The 20736-nt window shown below is 41.7% G+C and overlaps 1 protein-coding gene across 7 annotated transcripts in view; it reads left to right on the top strand.

The window, feature by feature from the left end:
• The window catches only part of PPP2R5C (protein phosphatase 2 regulatory subunit B'gamma), a 174199-nt gene that overhangs the window by 102874 nt on the left and 50589 nt on the right, over positions 1-20736 (top strand). For all 7 annotated transcript variants that reach the window (XM_030804161.1, XM_012498148.2, XM_030804159.1 and 4 more), the window contains one exon: positions 174-373. In XM_030804161.1, coding sequence (XP_030660021.1) covers positions 305-373 — 69 coding nt within the window. In that variant the 5' untranslated portion in view covers positions 174-304. The remainder of the gene's footprint in view (positions 1-173; positions 374-20736) is intronic.

Here is a 20736-nt window from a genome sequence, read left to right as displayed (position 1 = left end):
GTTTTTTCTTTTTATTTTCTTTAAGGAATATTTAACCTTTGTTTACCCCACCCCATCTCCGTTTTTCTTGAATCTGTATTCGAAATAAAAATAGAAGAAAGCTTAAATGTGTTTCACAATAACTTTGGGTTAAGCACTTTTGTGATCAATATACTTTGCTTTCTGCTTTTCAGATGTTCCTCCTGCTGATCAAGAGAAGCTTTTTATCCAGAAGTTACGTCAGTGTTGCGTCCTCTTTGACTTTGTTTCTGATCCACTAAGTGACCTAAAGTGGAAGGAAGTAAAACGAGCTGCTTTAAGTGAAATGGTAGAATATATCACCCATAATCGGAATGTGATCACAGAGCCAATTTACCCAGAAGTAGTCCATATGGTAAGTGATTACAGTTTAACCAGTGTGTCCCAGTTCTGATTTATAAACAGGATAGGCCAAGACCTCTGAGCCTAACACAGTGCTACCCAGGAGAAGAATCCTCCTGTTCCAGAATTTGTAGTTGTACTTGAAGAATGAAAATTTTCTTTGTATCCTGGATTATAATGATAATAATAGTAAGGGAAGCCAGTTGCCTTCTAGGGACCAGTCTAAGTGCTTTGCATTTATTAACTCATTTAATCCTCACAACTGCCCTATGGGGTAGAAATGTTAGAATTTGTATTTCTATTATTTTATCATCTTTAAATTTTTTTAAAACATATTTAACATTAATATACTAGTGCCTTTTTATAGTTCAGAAGTAAACATTTTGTCCATCCATGTGCAGGAAAATTCTAATGGTGGGATGGAGTTGAAATATTGACAGAACCAAGCTGGTGTCAGAATAGTTCATGCTGATAGGCTGAGAAGGCCGCCGCCTGTCAGTGCTGGGATCAGGACAGCCCATGCTGATTGGCTGAGAAGGCCGCCACCTGTCAGTGCTGGGATCAGGACAGCCCACGCTGATTGGCTGAGAAGGCCGCCACCTGTCAGTGCTTCCTCTGTCATTCCTCTATCAATGACAGTATGTCCTGACTAGCTGAGATAGTCTTATCATCCTGCAGTTAGGTCACTGTTGGTTTTATTCAGCCCCCAGATCTCAGTCCTCTGAATTGTCGTACTTTACAGCCCATTCCTCATCAGTACCACCTGGAAACACTTCATTCAGTGCCATTACCAAATTCATTGACACTGAAATCCAGTTTTCTGTTGATTTTTCTTGAATTGTTATATTTTATCTGCCTTTGAAACTAGTACCCCCCACACACACACACACTTATTGGGGAGTCAGTGTGGTTTAGTGTAAAATGTTAAGTCCAATTTTCATTGAACTCTTTGTTAAGTTACTGATTTTTTTTCCAAAGCTATATATTTCAGAATTGACTGGACTTATTGACCTAAAATACTTTTATTTCCTTCTTTAGTATGTTTGCTTTGGAAAAAGATGAAAGTAATGTTCTTTGTTGTAGTTCAGTCTACTGTGTCAGAGGTTGAGATCGACTTGATTGTTTTAACTTGTTGTTTTTAACTCTTAAAGTTCAGAATTCACTGGCATGACTACCGTGTAGTCGGCCTAAGGACTGCAAAGGCCATGCGGGTTCCTGTCCCAGACTTGTGCCTGAAGAATAGTAATAGGCATAAACTGAGCAGAGAATATATACCCTAAAACCTTACCTGTTCAGAGTAATGACACTTGGGGAATAGCTTTTTTCTTTCATTAATTTTAACTCTCAATTACTTTGGAGGCCAACTCTAGCCCCAGAATCATAAAAATCTCTAATATTTTCTCCTTTTACTTTCATAATTTTGTTTTGCACATTACATTTTATAATCTTTTTTTCCTTTAGGTATGGATATGTAATAGTTGTACATATTTATGGAGTATATGTGATATTTAGATAGAAGCATTAAGTATGGATATGTAATAGTTGTACATATTTATGGAGTATATGTGATATTTAGGTAGAAGCATAGAATCTGTAATGATCAAATCAGGTAATTGGGGTTTCCATCACCTCAAGCATTTATCATTTCTTTGTGTTAGGAGCATTCCAGTTTTTTTTTTTTTTTTTTTTAATGATGTGGGTTAGGGATAGAACTTCATTTACTTTTAAATTTATTTTCTTCTAAAATTATTGAAAAATTATTTCTCCCTACATCATGTATTGAATATTTCATTTCCCCCTATTGCTTAATGCTTCCTTATTATGTATTCATTTTATTTTACTATGTGTTAGATTTATAAGTATATAAATTCTATATTAAGTTTACACATGTGGAAGATTTTCCTATGTTTAAGAAAGTCTCTGATTCCCAGTCTTTAACCTAAGAGGGAAGAGTCTAAAAAGAATGACAAGGCTCCCGTTGGCCTGGTTCAGGCCAAATGCCCGCCCTTGAACCGAGCGTGCTCCCGACTGCTTGAAACCACCTCTCGTTTGTATTTCACAGTAGCAGTGTGGGTTACTGGCACCACTTAGGATACTTAAAAGCCCTTGAGGCTGTTTTTATAGATTAAGTCATCATTGCCTCTCCTCTCCCTGTTATAATTGCTTCCTAACTTGATTCTCCTCCTGCTGTATTAACTTGTTTCCTGCCCAAACCTTGCACCGGGCTCCCTAAGCAGGAAGCAGACGCTGAGCATCCACCATGGGCCAGGCACGTTTTGGGGTGAGGAAATTTAGAATGGCGAACGAGACTTCTGCCCTCCTAAAGCTTTCATTTTCATGTGGGAGACAACCATAAAATAAGCCAACCAATAATATACCATTTTAGATTACGGTAATGCCATGAATAAAAGTATCCAGATGAAATAGATAGAGTTGCAAGACTGGGAATGTGATCTCTGCCTTATGCCCACGTGGGCGGGAAGAAGGGGCGGAGTGGAAACTGGGTGATGAATTAGACTGTCCCGTGAAGATGGGCACACATGAGATGTTTGTCTGTGGTCACTGTGAGAGCAGGGGACAGTTTATTTTCTTTCCTTTCTGCTCTAAGTTCAGAAGGGAACATAGCCTTTCCCTACCCCTTGTTTGTCTGGATCTGGAGGTAGAATAGGGGACGGGGACAGATTGGATTTTTGGTTTTGTTGTTGTTTCGTTCTGTAGCTAGAGGGCATTGTTGAGAAGTATAGTGAAAGAAGGAAGAACACAGGCGGTGGGGTGGTGCCTGGCCGTGGTTTGTGACCCTCTTGTCAAGAATTTAAGCAACCGGTACAAGGCCTCTGTCCCAAGCAGTGCCAAGGCCTGGTGTGGCAGGCAGCAAAAGCCTGGGCCTCTGTGTGGTTCACGTCTGATGAGAAGCTCTGCAGCTTAGAACCCCTGTGTGCTCAACACTTAAGCAGCCTTTAGCCATGCCTGCTGTTCTCTTTGTTTCTTGTTGGGGGCGGGGGTGTGTATATTTTGGTCATAATAGTTTCAGAGACATTAATTTCCACTTTTTTTGAAGAATCCAAAGCTTTATAGTTGTTGTACTCCTGATGCTGCTACTTTTAAGTATCCTGCGTATTAGACTGCACTGCTAGATGGTTTTTTTTAAACAGATCTACTGAGGTATTATTCACATAGCTTAGAATTCACCCATTTAAAGTGTATGAGTCAGTGATTTTTAATATGAATATGGGATTGTACAGCCAGTATCACATCTGGTTTTAGAACAGTTTCATCCCCTCAAAAAGAAATCCTGTACGCTCATTAATAGTCACTGCCATTGTTCCCTCCTCCCTCACCCGCCCCTAGCCCTGAGCAACCACTGATTGACTTTTCGTCTCTATGGATTTGCCTGTTGTGGACATTTCATATAAGTGGAATTACAGAATATGTACCCTTTGGTGTCGGCCTTCCTTCGCTTAGCATAATGTTCTCAAGATTCATCCACATGCCACTACCTCATTCCTTTTTATTGCTCCATAATATTCCGTTATACAGATATACTGCATTTTATTTATCCATGTATCTGTTGATGGACACTGTATTATTTCCATTTGGGGGCTGCTATGAATGACTGTTGTGGACATTGATAGACAAGCTTTTGTATGAACGTGTGTTTTCATATCTCTTGGGCATATACCTAGGAGTAGAGTCGCTGGGTCATATGGTAACTTTAACATTTTGAAGAACTACCAGACCGTTTTCACAGTGGCTGCACCGTTTTACGTTCGTATCAGCAGTGTATGGGGGTTTCAGTTTCTCCATATCCTCAACACTTGTTATGATCTGTTTTATTACAGCCGTCCTAGTCGATGTGAAGTGTGTCTCATTGTGGTTTTGATGTGCATTTCCCAACAACCAGTTATGTTGAGCATCTCCTTGTGTGTTGTGTATTTTTATACATCATAGACTTTAGACCTAGAATTAATGGAAACGTACTGATCATCTAGCTTGACCCTTTCCTTTTCCAGATAAAAAAGCTTATTGGGTTCAGAGAGATGCGGGTGGTGAGGAGCAATTCCCAGGGGAACCAGCTTTTGGCATGCAGTTTCCCAGGCCTAAGTTATACCAGCTCCATCATTAATTTCAGCTGTATTTAAATATAATCAGCCACCTGTTTTTTCAATTAAATAATCTACTTAATCTGTTTCTCGGGCATGGACCTTCTTCTGATAGTCAAAATACCAGTAGCAAAACTAATTGTAGCTTTTAAAAACCTCAATGTAGTAGAAGTAAAGCTGCTTCAACAGTAACTAAAGAGTTAAGATTAGGGGTTGCACCCTTTCAAAATCTGAAAAATTGACATATCTAGCAGTTTTTACATGATTTCAGAGGGTTCAAGCCTCTTAGAGCCTACAGTAGACCCCAAATTAGGAAACGTAGAGTCTCTTATCTTCTAAATCGGGGTTCTCATCCAAATCAGGGGATCACAGATACCTGGTCTCCTTGAGAGCCTTTCAGAGGGTCTGTGATGTTAGAACTATTTCCATCATACTGCTAAGAATGTAATTGACTTTCTCACTGTGTTGAAATTTGTACCGATGGTGCAGAAGCAGTAGTGGGTACATCGGGCACCTTAGCAAGAAGCACAGTGATGGCACCAAGCTGACAACCACACACCCCAGTAGAAACAAAAACGGCCAGTTTCACTTAGTGTCTAAATGGAGCAGCAGAATAGATTAACTGTATTATTTCATGACCCTTGTGCACACATGGTCTTAGCACTCTACGATGAAATGTGAAGTTTTCATAAAGCTCTTCTGCTGCTGGTGCAGGTCAGGAGGGAAAGCGCTTGTGCAGTGGAGCTGTCAGCCGAACTTGCTGCTGTTTTCATGGAACACCATTTTTACCTGAAAACTGACAGACAAACCGGTTATTCAGACTTTGAATATTTGGCAGGTATCTTCTGAAAAAATAAGCAAAATGAGAAAGTCACTTTAAGGAAAATAACTGACAGAGTTTGTTGTCAGTGATAAAATTTGAGCTTTCTAGGGAAGTTTTGTTTCATTTTGTTTTTAGAGATGTGGTCTTGCTCTGTCGCCCAGGCGGAGTACAGTGGCACAGTCATAGCCCACTGCAGCCTCGAACTCCTGGGCTTGAGTGATCCTCCCACCTCAGCCTCCTGAGTAGCTGGGACCACAGGCATGCCCCACCATACCCAGCTGATTTTTTTTATTTTTTGTAGACACGGGATCTCCACTCTATAGGCCAGGCTGGTCTCGAACTCCTGTGCTCAAGCAATCCACACGCCTCAGCCTCCCAAAGTGCTGGGATTAATAGGCATGAACTATCGCACCCAGCCAGAAATTTTCAGTTTTGGAAAATTTTTATGCACCAGGGTGAGCTTCAGCCTCCCAGTGCTGCAGACACTCCTGCTGCGCTCAGTGGTGATGGGAATGAGCGGGATTTTTAATAGATATGATGAAGTGAGTCACTACTTGGAAGAGCCACCTCAGTGAACAAGTATTTTCCAGACGACCGGTAAAGGTTACAGAGTCATTTGTGGCAAGAGAGCCATTCAGAGTGCACGATCCAGCACTGGATTTGAATGTCACAGTACAGACCCCCATTGATAAGGTTTCAGCACCCATGCAGGAGCTCACCCCTGATAAACTACTACTGGTTGAGTTTTGATGTAGACAATGACGTAAAAACACTATTAGATAGATACTCCTCCCTTGTCAACTACGTTGTCTGTGTGAGACCAGACTTTCATCCTGTATTTCAACCTAAGCATTCTGAACACAGAAGCAGATATGATAATCTAGCATTTTTCTATTAAAACAGACATTAAAGAGATCTACAGAAATGTAAAACAGTGCCACTTTGCTCACTTAATTTGTTTTGGAAAATACAGTTATCATTCATAAATATATGTCATTTACACTAAGACATGATGGAATTTTTTTTTTTTTTTTTTTTTTTTTTTGAGATGGAGTCTCACTCTGTCGCCCAGGCTGGAGTGCAGTGGCGCGATCTCGGCTCACTGCAAGCTCCGCCTCCCGGGTTCACGCCATTCTCCTGCCTCAGCCTCTCCGAGTAGCTGGGACTACAGGCGCCCGCCACCACGCCCGGCTAATTTTTTTTTGTATTTTTAGTAGAGACAGGGTTTCACCGTGGTCTCGATCTCCTGACCTCGTGATCTGCCCGCCTCGGCCTCTCAAAGTGCTGGGATTACAAGTGTGAGCCACCGCGCCCGGCCTTTTTTTTTTTTTTAGATGAGGTCTTGCTCTGTTGCCCAGACTAGAGTGCAGTGGCATGGTCATTACTCACTGCAGACTCCAACTCCTGGACTCAAGCGATCCTCCCCCTCCCCCTGCCTCAGCCTCACAAGTAGCTGAGTCTGCATTGCAAGTGTGCGCCACCACACCTGGCTAATTTTTTTTTAAGAGATGCAGTCTGGGCCAGGCACAGTGGCTCACGCCTGTAATCCCAGCACTTTGGGAGGCCAAGGCTGGTGGATCACGTGAGGTTGGGAGTTCTAAACCAGCCTGGCCAACATGGTGAAACCCCATCTCTACTAAAAACAAAAAATTAGCCAGGCGTGGTGGCAGGTGCCTGTAATCCCAGCTACTTGGGAGACTGAGGCAGAAGAATCACCTGAACCCGGGAGTGGGAGGTTGCCGTGAGCCGAGATCGCACCACTGCACTCCAGCCTGGGCGCGACAGAGTGAGGCTCCGTCTCAAAGAAAAAGAAATGCAGATTCTTTGATCCCACCCTAGACCTGTGGACTCTCTGGGGGTGTGTTGCAGTGCTGTGTGTTTTCACTGTTCTCCAGGTCATCCTCAGGCAAGCCAAAACTTTAATAACTGCTTTGAATAATCATCCTGCATTGTCCCATCTTTGGATCGTCAATTCCCTCAGAGAACAACTTGTTATACTCTTGCATTTCTTCCACTGAATTCAGCACACTGCCTTTTATAGACTCAATAAATATTCATTCAATATGAGGTTTTCTGCAGACTTGGGCATTAAGACTAGTCTTAATAGTCACAGATGAAAATAACCTGAAGATCAGAAAAGGAATTGCTTGGCTTGGTGGTTGAATGAGTCAGATGACTCAGAAGTACTTCGCGTTAGAGTGGACCTCTCTAGAATTATCCAAATCTATTGTGCTGGATCACTGAGAAGGCAGCCTGGTGTACTCACTCAATCATGCAAGAAATGTATATTGCAGACACTGTGCTACCTCTTGGAGCTACCCCAAGGAATAAAATATATAGTCTCTACCTATATGGCATCCACCCTTACTGGTCTGGGAGACAAGAAGAGGCAGCAGACGTTATAATACGAGGGCCAAGAACTGCAGTGGCTGTCAGTGTAAGGTCTGGTAAGAGCACAGGCATAGGAGGCCTAACCCCTTGCCAGGGCGCTCCAGAGAAGTGGCCTCTACACCAGCGGCCAACTCTTCAGGACTAGCTGGCTCAGTGAAAGCGATATAGAGAAGGGAAGGGGAGGGGAGTGTTCCCAGCAGAAGGAACAGCTCCTCCAAGGCCCAAAGACTAGAGAAGGTAAGACGTGTTTGGGTTTGAGCCAAGCCTGGAGCTCCCGATTGGGTGGGGCTGGAGTCCAGATCATGGGGAGCTTGATGGAACCTGAGGACTTGAGGTTGTGTGGGAGAGCTGGGACCACCCCGTTTGCTCTGGCTGCAGTGTGAGGAATAGATGGGAATGGGTGTCAAAATGACGCATGAAGGGACTAGCTCAACATCTACTGTGGCATTTCAGGAGAGAAATGGTGGAATGAGCCAAGCGGCTTTGATGGCAGAGAGAAATGGGCAAATGCAGAGATGTTAAGAAGGTAGAAACACGATTCGGGGTGGATTTGATTGAGATACCTGGGGAGAGGAACCAACACACAGGTTTCTGACTTAAGCAAGTGGAATGCTGGTTCAGGGGAAAGAGCATGGGCCCTGGTGTAGGAAAGGCCTGAGATGGGTCTTATCTGTTAATATTATTTAGAGCTCTTTGGGTTAACAGGGGCAGACACCGAATTCACTGTTGTTTACACTCACAAGGGAGTTTACCAGGCAGACACTGGGTCACTCACACTTAGTCCACAGACTCACAGGGACAGCTTTTCCTTCCGTGTCCCATGTCCCCGCTCTCTGTATGCAGCCTTCCTTCTTTGGGGCATCCCTCTATGACGACAGAGGAAAGCATGGCCCTTGCTGGCTTGCCAGAAGAGGCCTGATGCCTCCTGTCTCCTACCTGCCCTTGATCCCATTGCTGTAACGAGGGAGATGGGGTACTGTGGTTGTGACTCAGACTGGGTCATGTGCCCAGCAAACCACGCGATAGAGTCGAGTAGCAAGAATTCCCCAGAAGGGAGGGAGTTGTGTGCTTCTCTGGGCAGATGAAACAGTCGGATCTGTACCCAACTTTAATCCACTAACTGTGTTACTTTAGGTGAACGGCTTGGTTCTGCAAGCTTCAGTTAGTGCTGCAGACAAATAGCTGTAATGCTTCCGCCTCACAGAGCAGCTAGGATGAAAGGGGAACACATGGAAAGCTGGGCAGCCCCCGTGACAAAGTTGTCAGTGTCCTCGGAAGTGGCCAGAAAGGGACAAGCCTCCAAGATTTCTCAGAACACTTACCAGGGGGCCGCCTCAATGCAGCCTTCTTTCTTCATATTAGTACGGGACTTATTTCTAATCCTTGCTCCAGACTCTGATACCTTGAGGTTACTTAACTTTTTTTTTGAGACAGAGTCTGTGTCGCCAGGCTGGAGTGCAGTGGCGTAATCTCGGCTCACTGCAACCTCCCAGGTTCAAGTAATTCTCCTGCCTCAGCCTCCCAAGTAGCTGGGAGTACAGGCATGCGCCACCACACCCAGCTAATTTTTGTATTTTTAATACAGACAGGATTTCACCATGTTGGCCAGGATGGTCTTAAACTCCTGATCTCAGGTGATCTGCCCACCTCAGCGTCCCAGAGTGCTGGGATTACGGGCGTGAGCCGGCACACCCAGCCTCTATTTTCTTATTTAGAAGGTTATCATGCTGTGGAACTACTTCATAGAGAGTTAGATTAGTTTAAATGGTGATTGGAAGATTAAAAATACATGGTCTGAAGTATGATTTCATGTTTGTAACATATAAATAAATTCATGAAAATAAAATCAAACTTAGAGAAAGTAACTTGTGAAATACTCTACAGAGTACAGTGACCCAGGCCTGTGGCACCATCCACACCACAGATTGATTTGGTTCCATTTTGTCAATAGATTTTAAAATAAAGCTGGCCGGGCACAGTGGCTCACGCCTGTAATCCCAGCACTTTGGAAGGCCGAGGCAGGCGGATCACAAGGTCAGGAGATCAAGACCATCCCGGCTAACACGGTGAAACCTCGTCTCTACTAAAAATACAAAAAATTAGCCGGGCGTGGTGGCGGGCACCTGTGGTCCCAGCTACTCAGGAGGCTGAGGCAGGAGAATGGTGTGAACCTGGGAGGCGGAGCTTGCAGTGAGCCGACATCGTGCCACTGCACTCCAGCCTGGGTGACAGAGTGAGACTCCGTCTCAAAAATAAAATAAAATAAATCTGAAGGCCTGGCCAACATGGTGAAACCCCATCTCTACTAAAAATACAAAAATTAGCTGGGCATGGTGTCGCGCACCTGTAATCCCAGCTACTTGGAAGGCCGAGGCAGGAGAATCGCTTAAACCCTGGAGGCGGAGGTTGCAATGAGCCAAGATCATGCTACTGCACTCCAGCCTGACGACAGAGCAAGACTCCATCTTAAAAAAATAAATAAATAAATAATAAAGCTGAAGGAATATAGTACAAACTGTTAATAGTAGGTGTCTTTGGGTGGTATCGTGAATTTTTCCCTTTTACTATACACTTTTGTAATTTAAAAAAAAATTTACAATGGGCCAGGCACAGTGGCTCATGCCTATAATCCCAGCACTTTGGGAGGCCAGGGCAGGAGGATCACTTGAGATCAGGAGTTGGAGACCAGCCTGGGCAACGTAGCAAGACCTTGTGTCTATAAAAAAAATTTTTTTAAGCCAGGCACGGTGGCTCACACCTGTAATCCCAGCACTTTGGGAGGCTGAAGCGGACAGATCACCTGAGGTTAGGAGTTCAAGACCAGCCTAGCCAACATGGTGAAACCTTGTCTCTACTAAAATTACAAAAATTAGCCGGGCGTGGTGGCACATGCCTATAATCTCAACTACTCGGGAGGCTGAGGCAGGAGAATCGCTTGAACCCAGGAGGCAGAGGTCGCAGTAAGCTGAGATCATGCAACTGCACTCCAGCCTGGGCAACAGAGCGAGACTCTGTCAAAAAAAAAAGAAAGCAAGAAGAAAGAGAAAGTTTTTTAATAGCTGGGTGTGGTGGCGCACGCCTGCACCTATATGCCTAGCTACTCGGGGCTGAGGCGGGAGGCTTGTTTGAGCTCAGGAGCTTAAGGCCGCAATGAGGTATGATTGTGCCACCGCACTCCTACCTGGGCAACAGAGCAAGACTCTGCCTGAAAAAAAAAAAATTAATAATTATGTACCACATTTGTCATCATCAAAAACCAGTAAAGATATTATTCTTTCTTAAAAATAAAAACAAGCGGCCGGGCGCAGTAGCTCAAGCCTGTAATCCCAGCACTTTGGGAAGCCAAGGCAGGTGGATCACCTGAGGTCAGGAGTTCGAGACCAGCCTAACCAATATGGTGTAACCTCATCTCTACTAAAAATATAAAAATTGGCCAGGCATGGTGGCGGGCACCTGTAGTCCCAGCTACTCGGGAGGCTGAGGCAGGAGGATTGCTGGAACCCGGGAGTTGGAGGTTGCAGTGAGCCAAGATTGCGCCACTGCACTCCAGCTTGGGCGACAGAGCAAGATTCCATCAAAAAAATTAATTAATTAAAAACATAAAATAAAAACAAGCTATCTGTATGTAATAGTAGTACTGTTTTTATCAGGACTCTTGTTGGTTTCCAGGGAAAACTAGTTCATCACGTTATTTTAATCCGCACTGTCTGTAAGTGATTTGATGTTGACTTACACGTTTTATGAGCATGAGAGTGTTCTTAGGATCTGTTGGCCGGGTCCTGGGGGAGGTCTCACACCCTGCACTCCCAGATGGGTGTGCTGTGCTTCACTTAGGGACTGATGTGGGACACGTTCCTTCTTCTATTTTTATAGCTGATATTTACAGTGTGTTCTGGAAAGTTTTACTTGCTGTAAGGGTGATGATAGTTTGGGAGAGGAAAGAATGTGTTGAGTTAAAAGGAGTAGTACATTGACCAATGGAGTTGCAGTCAACAAATTTATTTCAAGTGAGGATTTAAATCATGCATTCCCAAGTACTTTTTGAAATCCAGAGAATGATTTTTCTACTTTAAAAATCAGTAAGCTGTTTTTTAGAGGTTTGTTTGTTCTTACAATTTTGAGATTTTCCTTTGATTTTTTAAATTATAAAAGAATTACATGCTTATGTGATAACAAATGAAACAAATACGAAAACATTTTTAAAAGTTTAAAATTTCTCCTACTTCACCCCTCCCCGGTTCTACCCATCTCTACCTCCAATCAGCCAATTCATGTTTATTGTATTTTCAGAAGGCTACTGAGAAACTTTTGGGATGATGAGTATGTTCATTATCTGATTATATGTTTGTTTCACAGGTATATGCATATGTTAAATATCAAGTTGTACACTTTAAATGTGTACAGTTAACTGTATATAAATTATATCTCAGTAAAGCTGGGTGTTTTCAGATGTCCAAAGTTGTTAGGTATTTCTTTTGGTCTAGGGGTGCAGTGAAGAAATTACTAAGACACCAAAGGCATTGTGAACCAAGAAGTTTTGGGAACTTATGACCTAGTGAATATCTTTCCATAACTTTTTTTAAATTAATTTTTAATTTACATATAGTGAAATTCACTCTTTTTTGTGGCCAGTTCTCGGAACTTTGATAAATGTGTATAGTCACGTCTTCCCCGCCACAGTCAAGATATAGAACAGTTTCTTTTGGTTTGTTTGTTTGTTTGTTTTTGAGACAGAGTCTCTGTTGCCCAGGCTGGAGTGCAGTGGCGCGATATCGGCTCACTGCAACCTCCTCGGCCTCCCGGGCTCAAGTGATTCTTCTGCCTCAGCCTCCCGAGTAGAAGAACAGTTTCTTCAACCTCCAGAAACATGGCTTTATGCCCACTTTGTAGTCAGAGCCTTCTGCTTCCTTTCTCTCTGCCCCTCAGTAGTCTGTTCTCTATCACATCATTTTGTCTTTTCCAGAATGGAAACTCCATAGAAATGGATTCAGTGTGTAGCCTTTGGGTCAAGCTTCTTTCGCTTAGCTTCATGCGTTGGACATTCATCCATGTTGTCACACAGTTTGTTCCTTTTCCTTCTCAGTGTTGGCTCATTATATAGAAGTAACACCATTTGTTTATCCATTTCCTAGTGGAGGGATATTTAGGGTGTTTCCAGTTTGGAGCAATAAAACCGTTATAAATACTTACATACAGATTTTAGACATAAGCTTTTATTTAACTTGGGTAAACACATAGGGATGCGATCACTAGGTGAATGGTAAGTGTGTGTTGAGCTTTCTAAGGAACTGCCAAACCGTTTTCCAAAGTGGCTGCCCTGTGTGATTTCCCCCAACAGTGCATGAGTTCTCATGCTTCCCGTATCTTTGTCAATATTTGGTGTCATCAGTCCTTTTATCTCATTTTGATTTTAATTTGCATTTCCCTAATGACTAATGATGCTAGGCTTGTTTGTTTGTTTGTTTTTTGCAGACAGGGTCTCGCTCTGCCAGCCAGGCGGGAGTGCAGTGGCTGGATCATGGCTCACTGCAGCCTCCACCTCCCAGGCTCAGGTGATCCTCTCACCTCAGCCTCCTGAGTAGCTGGGACTGCAAGCGCCACCACCACACCCACCTTGTTTTTGTATTTTTAGTAGAGACAAGGTCTCGCTGTGTTGCCCAAGCTGGTCTCGAACTCCTGAGCTCAAGTGATCCCCCTGCCTCAGCCTATGAAAGTGCTGGGATTCCAGGCGTGAGCCACCACACCTGGCCCAAGCATTTTTTCCCTGCGCTTTTTGTCGTTTGTATATCTTCATTGGTGAAGTGTCTGTTCAAATAGTTTCCCTGTTTTTCAATTGGGCTTTTTTTTTTTTTTTTTTTTTTTTTGAGTTTTGAGACTTCTTTACCTATCTGGATACAGATTTTTTGCGAGATATATGATTTGCAAATATTTTCTCTCAGTCTGTAGCTTGTCTTTTTTTTTTTTCTTAAATGTCTTGTACAGAGCAAAAATGTTTAATTTAGATAAAGTCCAACTTAGGATTCGTCCTTTATCAATAGTGCTTTTGGTAGCATATCTAAGAAGTCTGCCAAACCTAAGCTCACAAAGATTTTTCTCCTGTATTTTCTTCATCGTTTCACATTTTACATTTAGGTCTGTGATCCGTTTTGTCTGCGGTTCGTTCTTTGGCGTATGGATTTCCAATTGTTCTGCTTGTTGAAAAGACTGATGAATATCCATTGAACTGCTTTTGTGCCTTTGTCAAAAATCAGTTGAGCATGTTGTGAGTCTTCTTCTGGACTCTGTCCTGTTGCGTGTTTGTGTATCTCTATTTGCCAGTCTCACACTGTCTTCAGTACAGTACTTGATAGTAAATTCTGAGATCAGGTTGTGTGACTCTGCTATAACCTCTTTCTTCTTTTTGAAAATTGTTTTGACTATTCTAGTTATTTTACCTTTCCATATAAATTTTAAAATCAGCTTGTTATCTACAAAATATTCTGCAGGGGTTTACTGCACGCAGTGAACATGTAGACGTGGAGACCATTGACCTCTTAACAGTGCGAGCTTTGCAGCCCATGTACACAGCATGTCTCCCCATTTTGGTCTTCTTGTTTTGTAGTTGTCAGCAAACAGATGCTATAAATATCTTCTTAGACTCATAAATTAGTATTTTGGTTTTTAGTTGTCATTGTAAATAGATCTGTTTGCTTTCCATTTGTAATTGTTTATTGTCTTTTTTCTTGTAATTCTATCAGGTTTTGCTTCATGTTATATATATTCATGTAAAGATTCAGTGTATATCCTCTTGGTGAATTAACTCTTTTACCGTGATAGATATGACTGTATTCTGGTAATACTATTATTTGCTCTGAAATCTACTCCATCTGACCTTAATATAGCCATTCCAGCGCACTTTTGACTAATGTTGGCATGCTATGTCTTTTTCTTCTGTTTTGATCAGTTCGTATCTTTATACGTAAAGTGGGCTTACGGTAGATAGCATATTGTTGAGTCTCGGTTTTTTTTTTTTGTTTTGGTTTGGTTTTTGTTTTTGTTTTTTTGAGACAGTTTCTCGCTCTGTCACCCAGGCTGGAGTGCAGTGGCACAATCTCCGCTCACTGCAAGCTCCGCCTCCCAGGTTCACGCCATTCTCCTGCCTCAGCCTCCCCCGAGTAGCTGGGACTACAGGTGCCCACCACCGCACCCAGCTAATTTTGTATTTTTAGCAGAGACAGGGTTTCATCATGTTAGCCAGGATGGTCTCGATCTCCTGATCTCGTGATCTGCCCACCTCGGCCTCCCAAAGTGCTGGGATTACAGGCATGAGCCACTGTGCCCGGCTGAGTCTTGCTTTTTTATTCAGTCAGACAATCCCTGTCTTTCCAGGTGTTCAAACCATTTATTTTTCATGTGATTATGAATGTACTTGGGTTTAAATGTACCACCTTCCTATTTTTTTTCTATTTGTCCCACCTGTTTATCATTTCTCTTTCCTCTTTGTCTGCATTCTTTTGGATCAATTGAGTACTTTTTATGATTCCATTCTATCTCATTTGTTGGCTTCTTTATGATAGCTCCATATTGTTTGATTTTAATTGTTAGTCTTTTCTAGAATACACCTTTAACTTATCACAATCTACCTTCAAGCGATAACATACTATTTCGTATAGAATATAAGACATTTACAACAGTATACTTCTATTTCTCCTCTCCCAGCCTTTCCGCTATTATCATACATTTTAGTTAGTGTGTTATAAACCCCACAATATCTTATTATTTTTGTTTTAAAGAAATTTAAGTGATTTTTAAAAATGTTTTATATTTACCCAGTTAGTTACAATTTTCAGTGTTCATCATTCCATTGTGTAGATTCAGATATCCATCTGATATCAATTACCTTCTGCTTGAAGGACTGTCTTAATATTTCTTATAGCACAGGTCTACTGATGATGAATTCTTTTAGTTTTTGTGTATCTGCAAAAGCCTTTCTTTTCTTTTGCTTTTTTTTTTTTTTTTTTTTTTGAGACAGGGTCTTGCTCTGTTGCCCAGGCCAGAGTATAGTGGCGCAATCACGGCTCACTGCAGCCTTGACTTCCAGGCTCAATCAATCCTCCCACCTCACCCCCCAACCCCAACTCTGCCCCAGTAGCTGGGATGACAGGCACATGCCACCATGTCCAGCTAATTTTTTTACTTTTTGTGGAGACAGGGTCTCACTAGGTTGCCTAAGCTGGTCTCAGATTCCTGGGCTCAAGCAGTCCTTTCATCTTGGCCTCCCAAAGTACTGACAGTACAGGCGTGAGCCTGGCCTTGCCTTCAGTTTTGAAAGATCTGCTTGCTGGTATAGAATTCCGTGTCGAGCATTTAATCCTTGAAAAATTTTTGCTCGCCTGTTGTCTTGCTTGCATTATTTCTGATGAGAAGTCTCCTGCCATTCTTTTCTTTGTTCCTTTGGACATAATGTACCCTTTCCCCCTCTGGGAGCTTTCAGAATTGTCTCTTGTAATGCTCTTTTTAAGCCATTTGATTATGATGGGCCTTGGATGGTTTCCTTCATTTTGCTGGTGTTTAGAGTTTATAATTTTCATCAATTTGAGAAATTGTTTAACCGTTGTCTCTTCAAATATTTTTTTTCTGTCCCATGACCCTTCCTCTCCTTTAGGGATCCCAATAACATGTATTAGGCTTCTTAGAGTTGATGCTGATGCTCTATTTCTCTTCGTGCTTTTTCTTTTTCTGTGTTACATTTGGATAGTTTCCTTTGCTGTCTTCAGCTTCTTTAATCTTTTCTGCCATGTCTATTCTGTTAATTCTTATTACAGTAAATTTTTCATTTCACACATTTTTTTAATTAAGTGAGCAAATTTACTTAAGCAATTAGAGATCTGTGGGTACATATTGTTGTTGTCATCTCTAGTGGTTTGATTTGTGTCTTTTTAAAATACCTTTCATGTCCACCCAACTTTTTGGACGCAGAATACTGTATTCATGTCCTTGTCTGCTAATTCTAACATTTGTGTCAGTTCAGTTTAGTTCAGTTGACTGGTTTTTCTTCTCATTATAAATACTTTTCCTGCTTCTTTGCGTGTCTGATAATTTTTAATTGGATGTCTGACATTGTGAATTTTGCTTTGTTGAGTGCTATATCTCTATTCATGTTCTTGAGATTTGTTTGGAGATGCAATTAAGTTACTTGGAAATAGTTTGATCCTTTCAGTTCTTGCTTTTTAAGATGTTTTAGGCAGGAACAGTTATATTAAAACCAGAGGTAATTACTGTCCACCACTGAGACCTTTCTGATTAGGAAGCCAGTGCCCTATGGATTATGAATTTTTCCCATCTGCTTGGTGGGAACAGACACTGTTCCCAGCCCTGAGCAAGTACTGGGTTCTCACTAATCCTTTCAGGTGGTTATTTTCCCAACCTCTGATAGTTTCCTCACACAAATATGCTGATCTGTACTCTGCTGAATAGTTGAGCGACCTCCACAAATCGCTGTAGTTCTTCTCTTTGTGCAGCTGTCTCCTCTGTGGAACTCTGCCTTGCAAATTCTAATCCCATTTCAATCCTGGGTCCCACCTGGGTTCTTTCTCCCTATACTACAACCTAAAAATCTGTCAAGGCAGGAGCCTGGGGCGGTGTGGGACGTGCCTCACTTGTTCCCATCTCAGGGATCACTGTCCTCATCCTTCGTTGTCTGAAATCCAGTGTCTTGAAAACCATAATTTTATATATTTTTGCCCAAATATTTGGTTGTTTCAGGCAGTAGCATAAACCTCATCCTTGTTACTCCATCTCGTCTGGAAGCATAAGTCTGCTTCATTTATAATAGATACTCAATAAACACTGAACTCCGTCCACCCAGGGGATCTAGCAATTATTATAAAAATGAAAGACTGTTTGCATAATTTATAATGCCATAATTTCATACGTCATTTGGTGGTTAGGGGGCATGGCTGTGCATACATGACTGGGAAGTGATAAAGAGTTTAGCTCTGAAACTTCCCTTCTCAGTTGATTTATATCACATTGGATACAGAGTATGTTGTTCTGCTATTCTAAAGCATTACTAAACTTTCTCATACCTTACTACAAAAAGAAATCAGAATACATGATAAAGCAAATATATTAGAATGTTAATCGTAACATCTAGATGATAGCTATTCACTATAAAATTCTTTCAACTTTATTGCATTGAAATTTTTCATAATAAAAACATTGGGAATACATCATTCAGAATCTATACGAAACTAATCTTTGGCCCAGAGTAAATAAAAGCACTTCCAAATCCAGTGCTATCTTTAAATGACACTAGTTGAATTGAATTATAAGTATTATGAATTATTTCTTATGTATAAATATTCTAAACTCAAAAAAATACAAACTCATACACATAACTATAAATGATTTATTTTCATGCTTATCTGAAGATGATACCATATATTGTTATGAAATTGTAGACAATTAAAATATTCATTGTTTGAAAAGTTTAGACTAAATTTCCTTTATTAAGTATCCTACAAACGTTTGTAAGTTTTTTTTTTTTTCAATTTGAGACAGAGTCTTGCTCTGTCACCCAGGCTGGAGTACAGTGGCACGATCTCGGCTCACTGCAACCTCCGCCTCCCAAGTTCAAGCGATTCTCCTGCCCCAGCCTCCAGAGTAGCTGGGATTACAGGCCTGCACCACCATACTTGGCTAATGTTTGTATTTTTAGTAGAGACAGGGTTTTGCCATGTTGGCCAGGCTGGTCTCGAGCTCCTAACCTCAGGTGACCTGCCCTCCTCAGCCTCCGAAAGTGCTGGGATTACAGGGGTGAGCCACGGCGCCTAGCCTGTAAGTTTTTATTTCCATATCTTTAACTGCTATTTAAGAACATATTTGAATAGATTGTAAAAATAGCAAGTTATTCAAAGTAAGAATTGTCAATGTGGTTCTTTCTTGACTGTCACATCATGGCATCTATTTGGAGGTGAAATAGATTCTTTGAAAGCAGCTCTTGCTATGGAGGAAGCACGAGGTAGATTTGTGGGAAGAAGGCTCTGCTCTCCCTTACCTCTCGTCACTGCCAAGCACTCATTGTGTGCCAGGGCCAGCAGGAAGACATTAAACCAAGGACTTCATGGCCACCCAGTCATACTTGAGATAAATATTCCAAAGGAAATGTACAGCGTCGTAGAAGATCTTAAAATTAGGGGCCCAGTTAGGACTGTAATTACTTTGCAGCTGAGATGTAAAGGTTTAATGAGACATTTTTCACAGTTTCCAGGTAATTAATTGGTGTTGCAGTTAATAAGGTGACTGATGCACGCTTTTCCCAGGATCCATTTACTCTCAGCAAGTGTTTGAGGACCTCCTAGGTGCCAGGCACAGTGGTAGGTGCTGGGATTGCGGTGCATTTATGTTCTCTAGATGATAGCTGAGTTCTGGTGCCATGAAAGCAGATTCAAACTCACTTTACAAATGGGGAAAGGGGTAGTTTCTTCCTTTAAGACTGCTACTACGATTTTTACTATTCTACCTAAATTTTAAGTTAAGTTCATTGAGTTCATCAAAAATTCAGTTTAAGATTGTGTCTGCTTTATACATTGCTCTGTGAAGTTCCATCTTTGTAATATGATGTCATCCCACATCAAAGATTCCTCCGTTTATTCGGGCATTCTTCAGTGCCTTTTATTAGAGTTTTCTGCTTTCTCCATCAAGGCCTTATAACTAGGTCAGTAATTCCCAGGCACTTTGTAGTTTTTGTGTCTGGGTAGCTGGAGTCTTCATCTCTGTTTCTTTTTTGTAATTGCTTAATTGTTAGTGGAAAGGTGGTTGCTGTTTTGTATTTTTGATATTTGCATGTGGTAGTCTAGTTGTGATGGTCTGTCTGTTCCTTCTGTTTTCCAGCTATATCATTTGCAAACAAATGACAATTTTGTATTTAAAAATATATATATTGTGAAGGAGCTTACACATTCTGCCCTTCCCAGAAATGTATCTCTTAGCAATGTGACTGGTAGAACCTAACAGTTCTATCACAGGAGGAAGTATTCTGCAGTAACTGTAATTTGGGTTTTGATGGATTCATCTGTTATAAATCCTGTTGACATGAATAAAACAGAGAATAAATAACAGAATAACCCTTGTGGTTTTGAACAGAGAACTGTAAATAATCAAACCTTTCTTTCCTGTTGCCTCTAAAGTTAGACTATCAGCGTTTTGTTTTTTTTTTTTAATGTATCCCTTCATGTCTTAAAGTTTGTATATGTTACACTGCTGCAGTTATGTTATGGCCTAAATATTCACTCATTGGTAATGAAAGATAACACATACAGAAAGGCTGCATGATATTGCTGAATTGTAAGAATTTTCCGTAAAGTTGCTTCTTGGGCCATTCTAGTTTACATCTTATTTAATAAATTTAGCAATTTGGAGAACATCTGCAGGACTGATGTAAGTACTGAAAGTGGAAGTGTCGGAGGCAGCAGAAGCAGGTGCTTCCTGATATTAACCAGAGTCGGTCTTGGCACAGATGGGGCCGGGTGAATCACATGCAGACATACGTGTGCACTCACGTGCGTGCCTTTATTTTCGTGTGGAGGTCAAACAGTCACAAACATTTGGGAAGTGCTGTGTAATGCTAACTGTTCATGCATAATGTTTTCCCATTTAGTAAGTGCTGTTGCATGCGTTTTCTGTGATTCTCACCACAGCCCAATACAAAAAATAAAAAAAGGATTTACCCTTTTTTTTTTTTTGAGATGGAGTCACTCTGTCGCCCAGGCTGGAGTGCAGTGGTGCAATCTCGGCTCACTGCAACTTCCACCTCCCAGGTTCAAGCAATTCTCCTGCCTCAGCCTCCCGAGTAGCTGGGACTACAGGCACACACCACCACACCCAGCTAAGTTTTGTATTTTTAGTGGAGATGGGGTTTCATCATGTTGGCTAGGCTGCTCTTGAACTCCTGACCTCAAGTGATCCACCCGCCTCGGCCTCCCAAAGTGCTGGGATTACAGGCATGACTCACTGCGCCTGGCCTTCACCCTTTCCAACAGAGGAGAAAATTGAGGCTCAGGCAGGCTGTTTGGTCTGAGG

This window comes from Nomascus leucogenys, chromosome 22a (genome assembly GCF_006542625.1).
Source record: "Nomascus leucogenys isolate Asia chromosome 22a, Asia_NLE_v1, whole genome shotgun sequence".
Lineage (NCBI taxonomy): Eukaryota > Metazoa > Chordata > Mammalia > Primates > Hylobatidae > Nomascus > Nomascus leucogenys.
The sequence above is the reverse complement of the archived record's forward strand: the minus strand, read 5'-3'. Positions and strand labels throughout refer to the sequence as shown.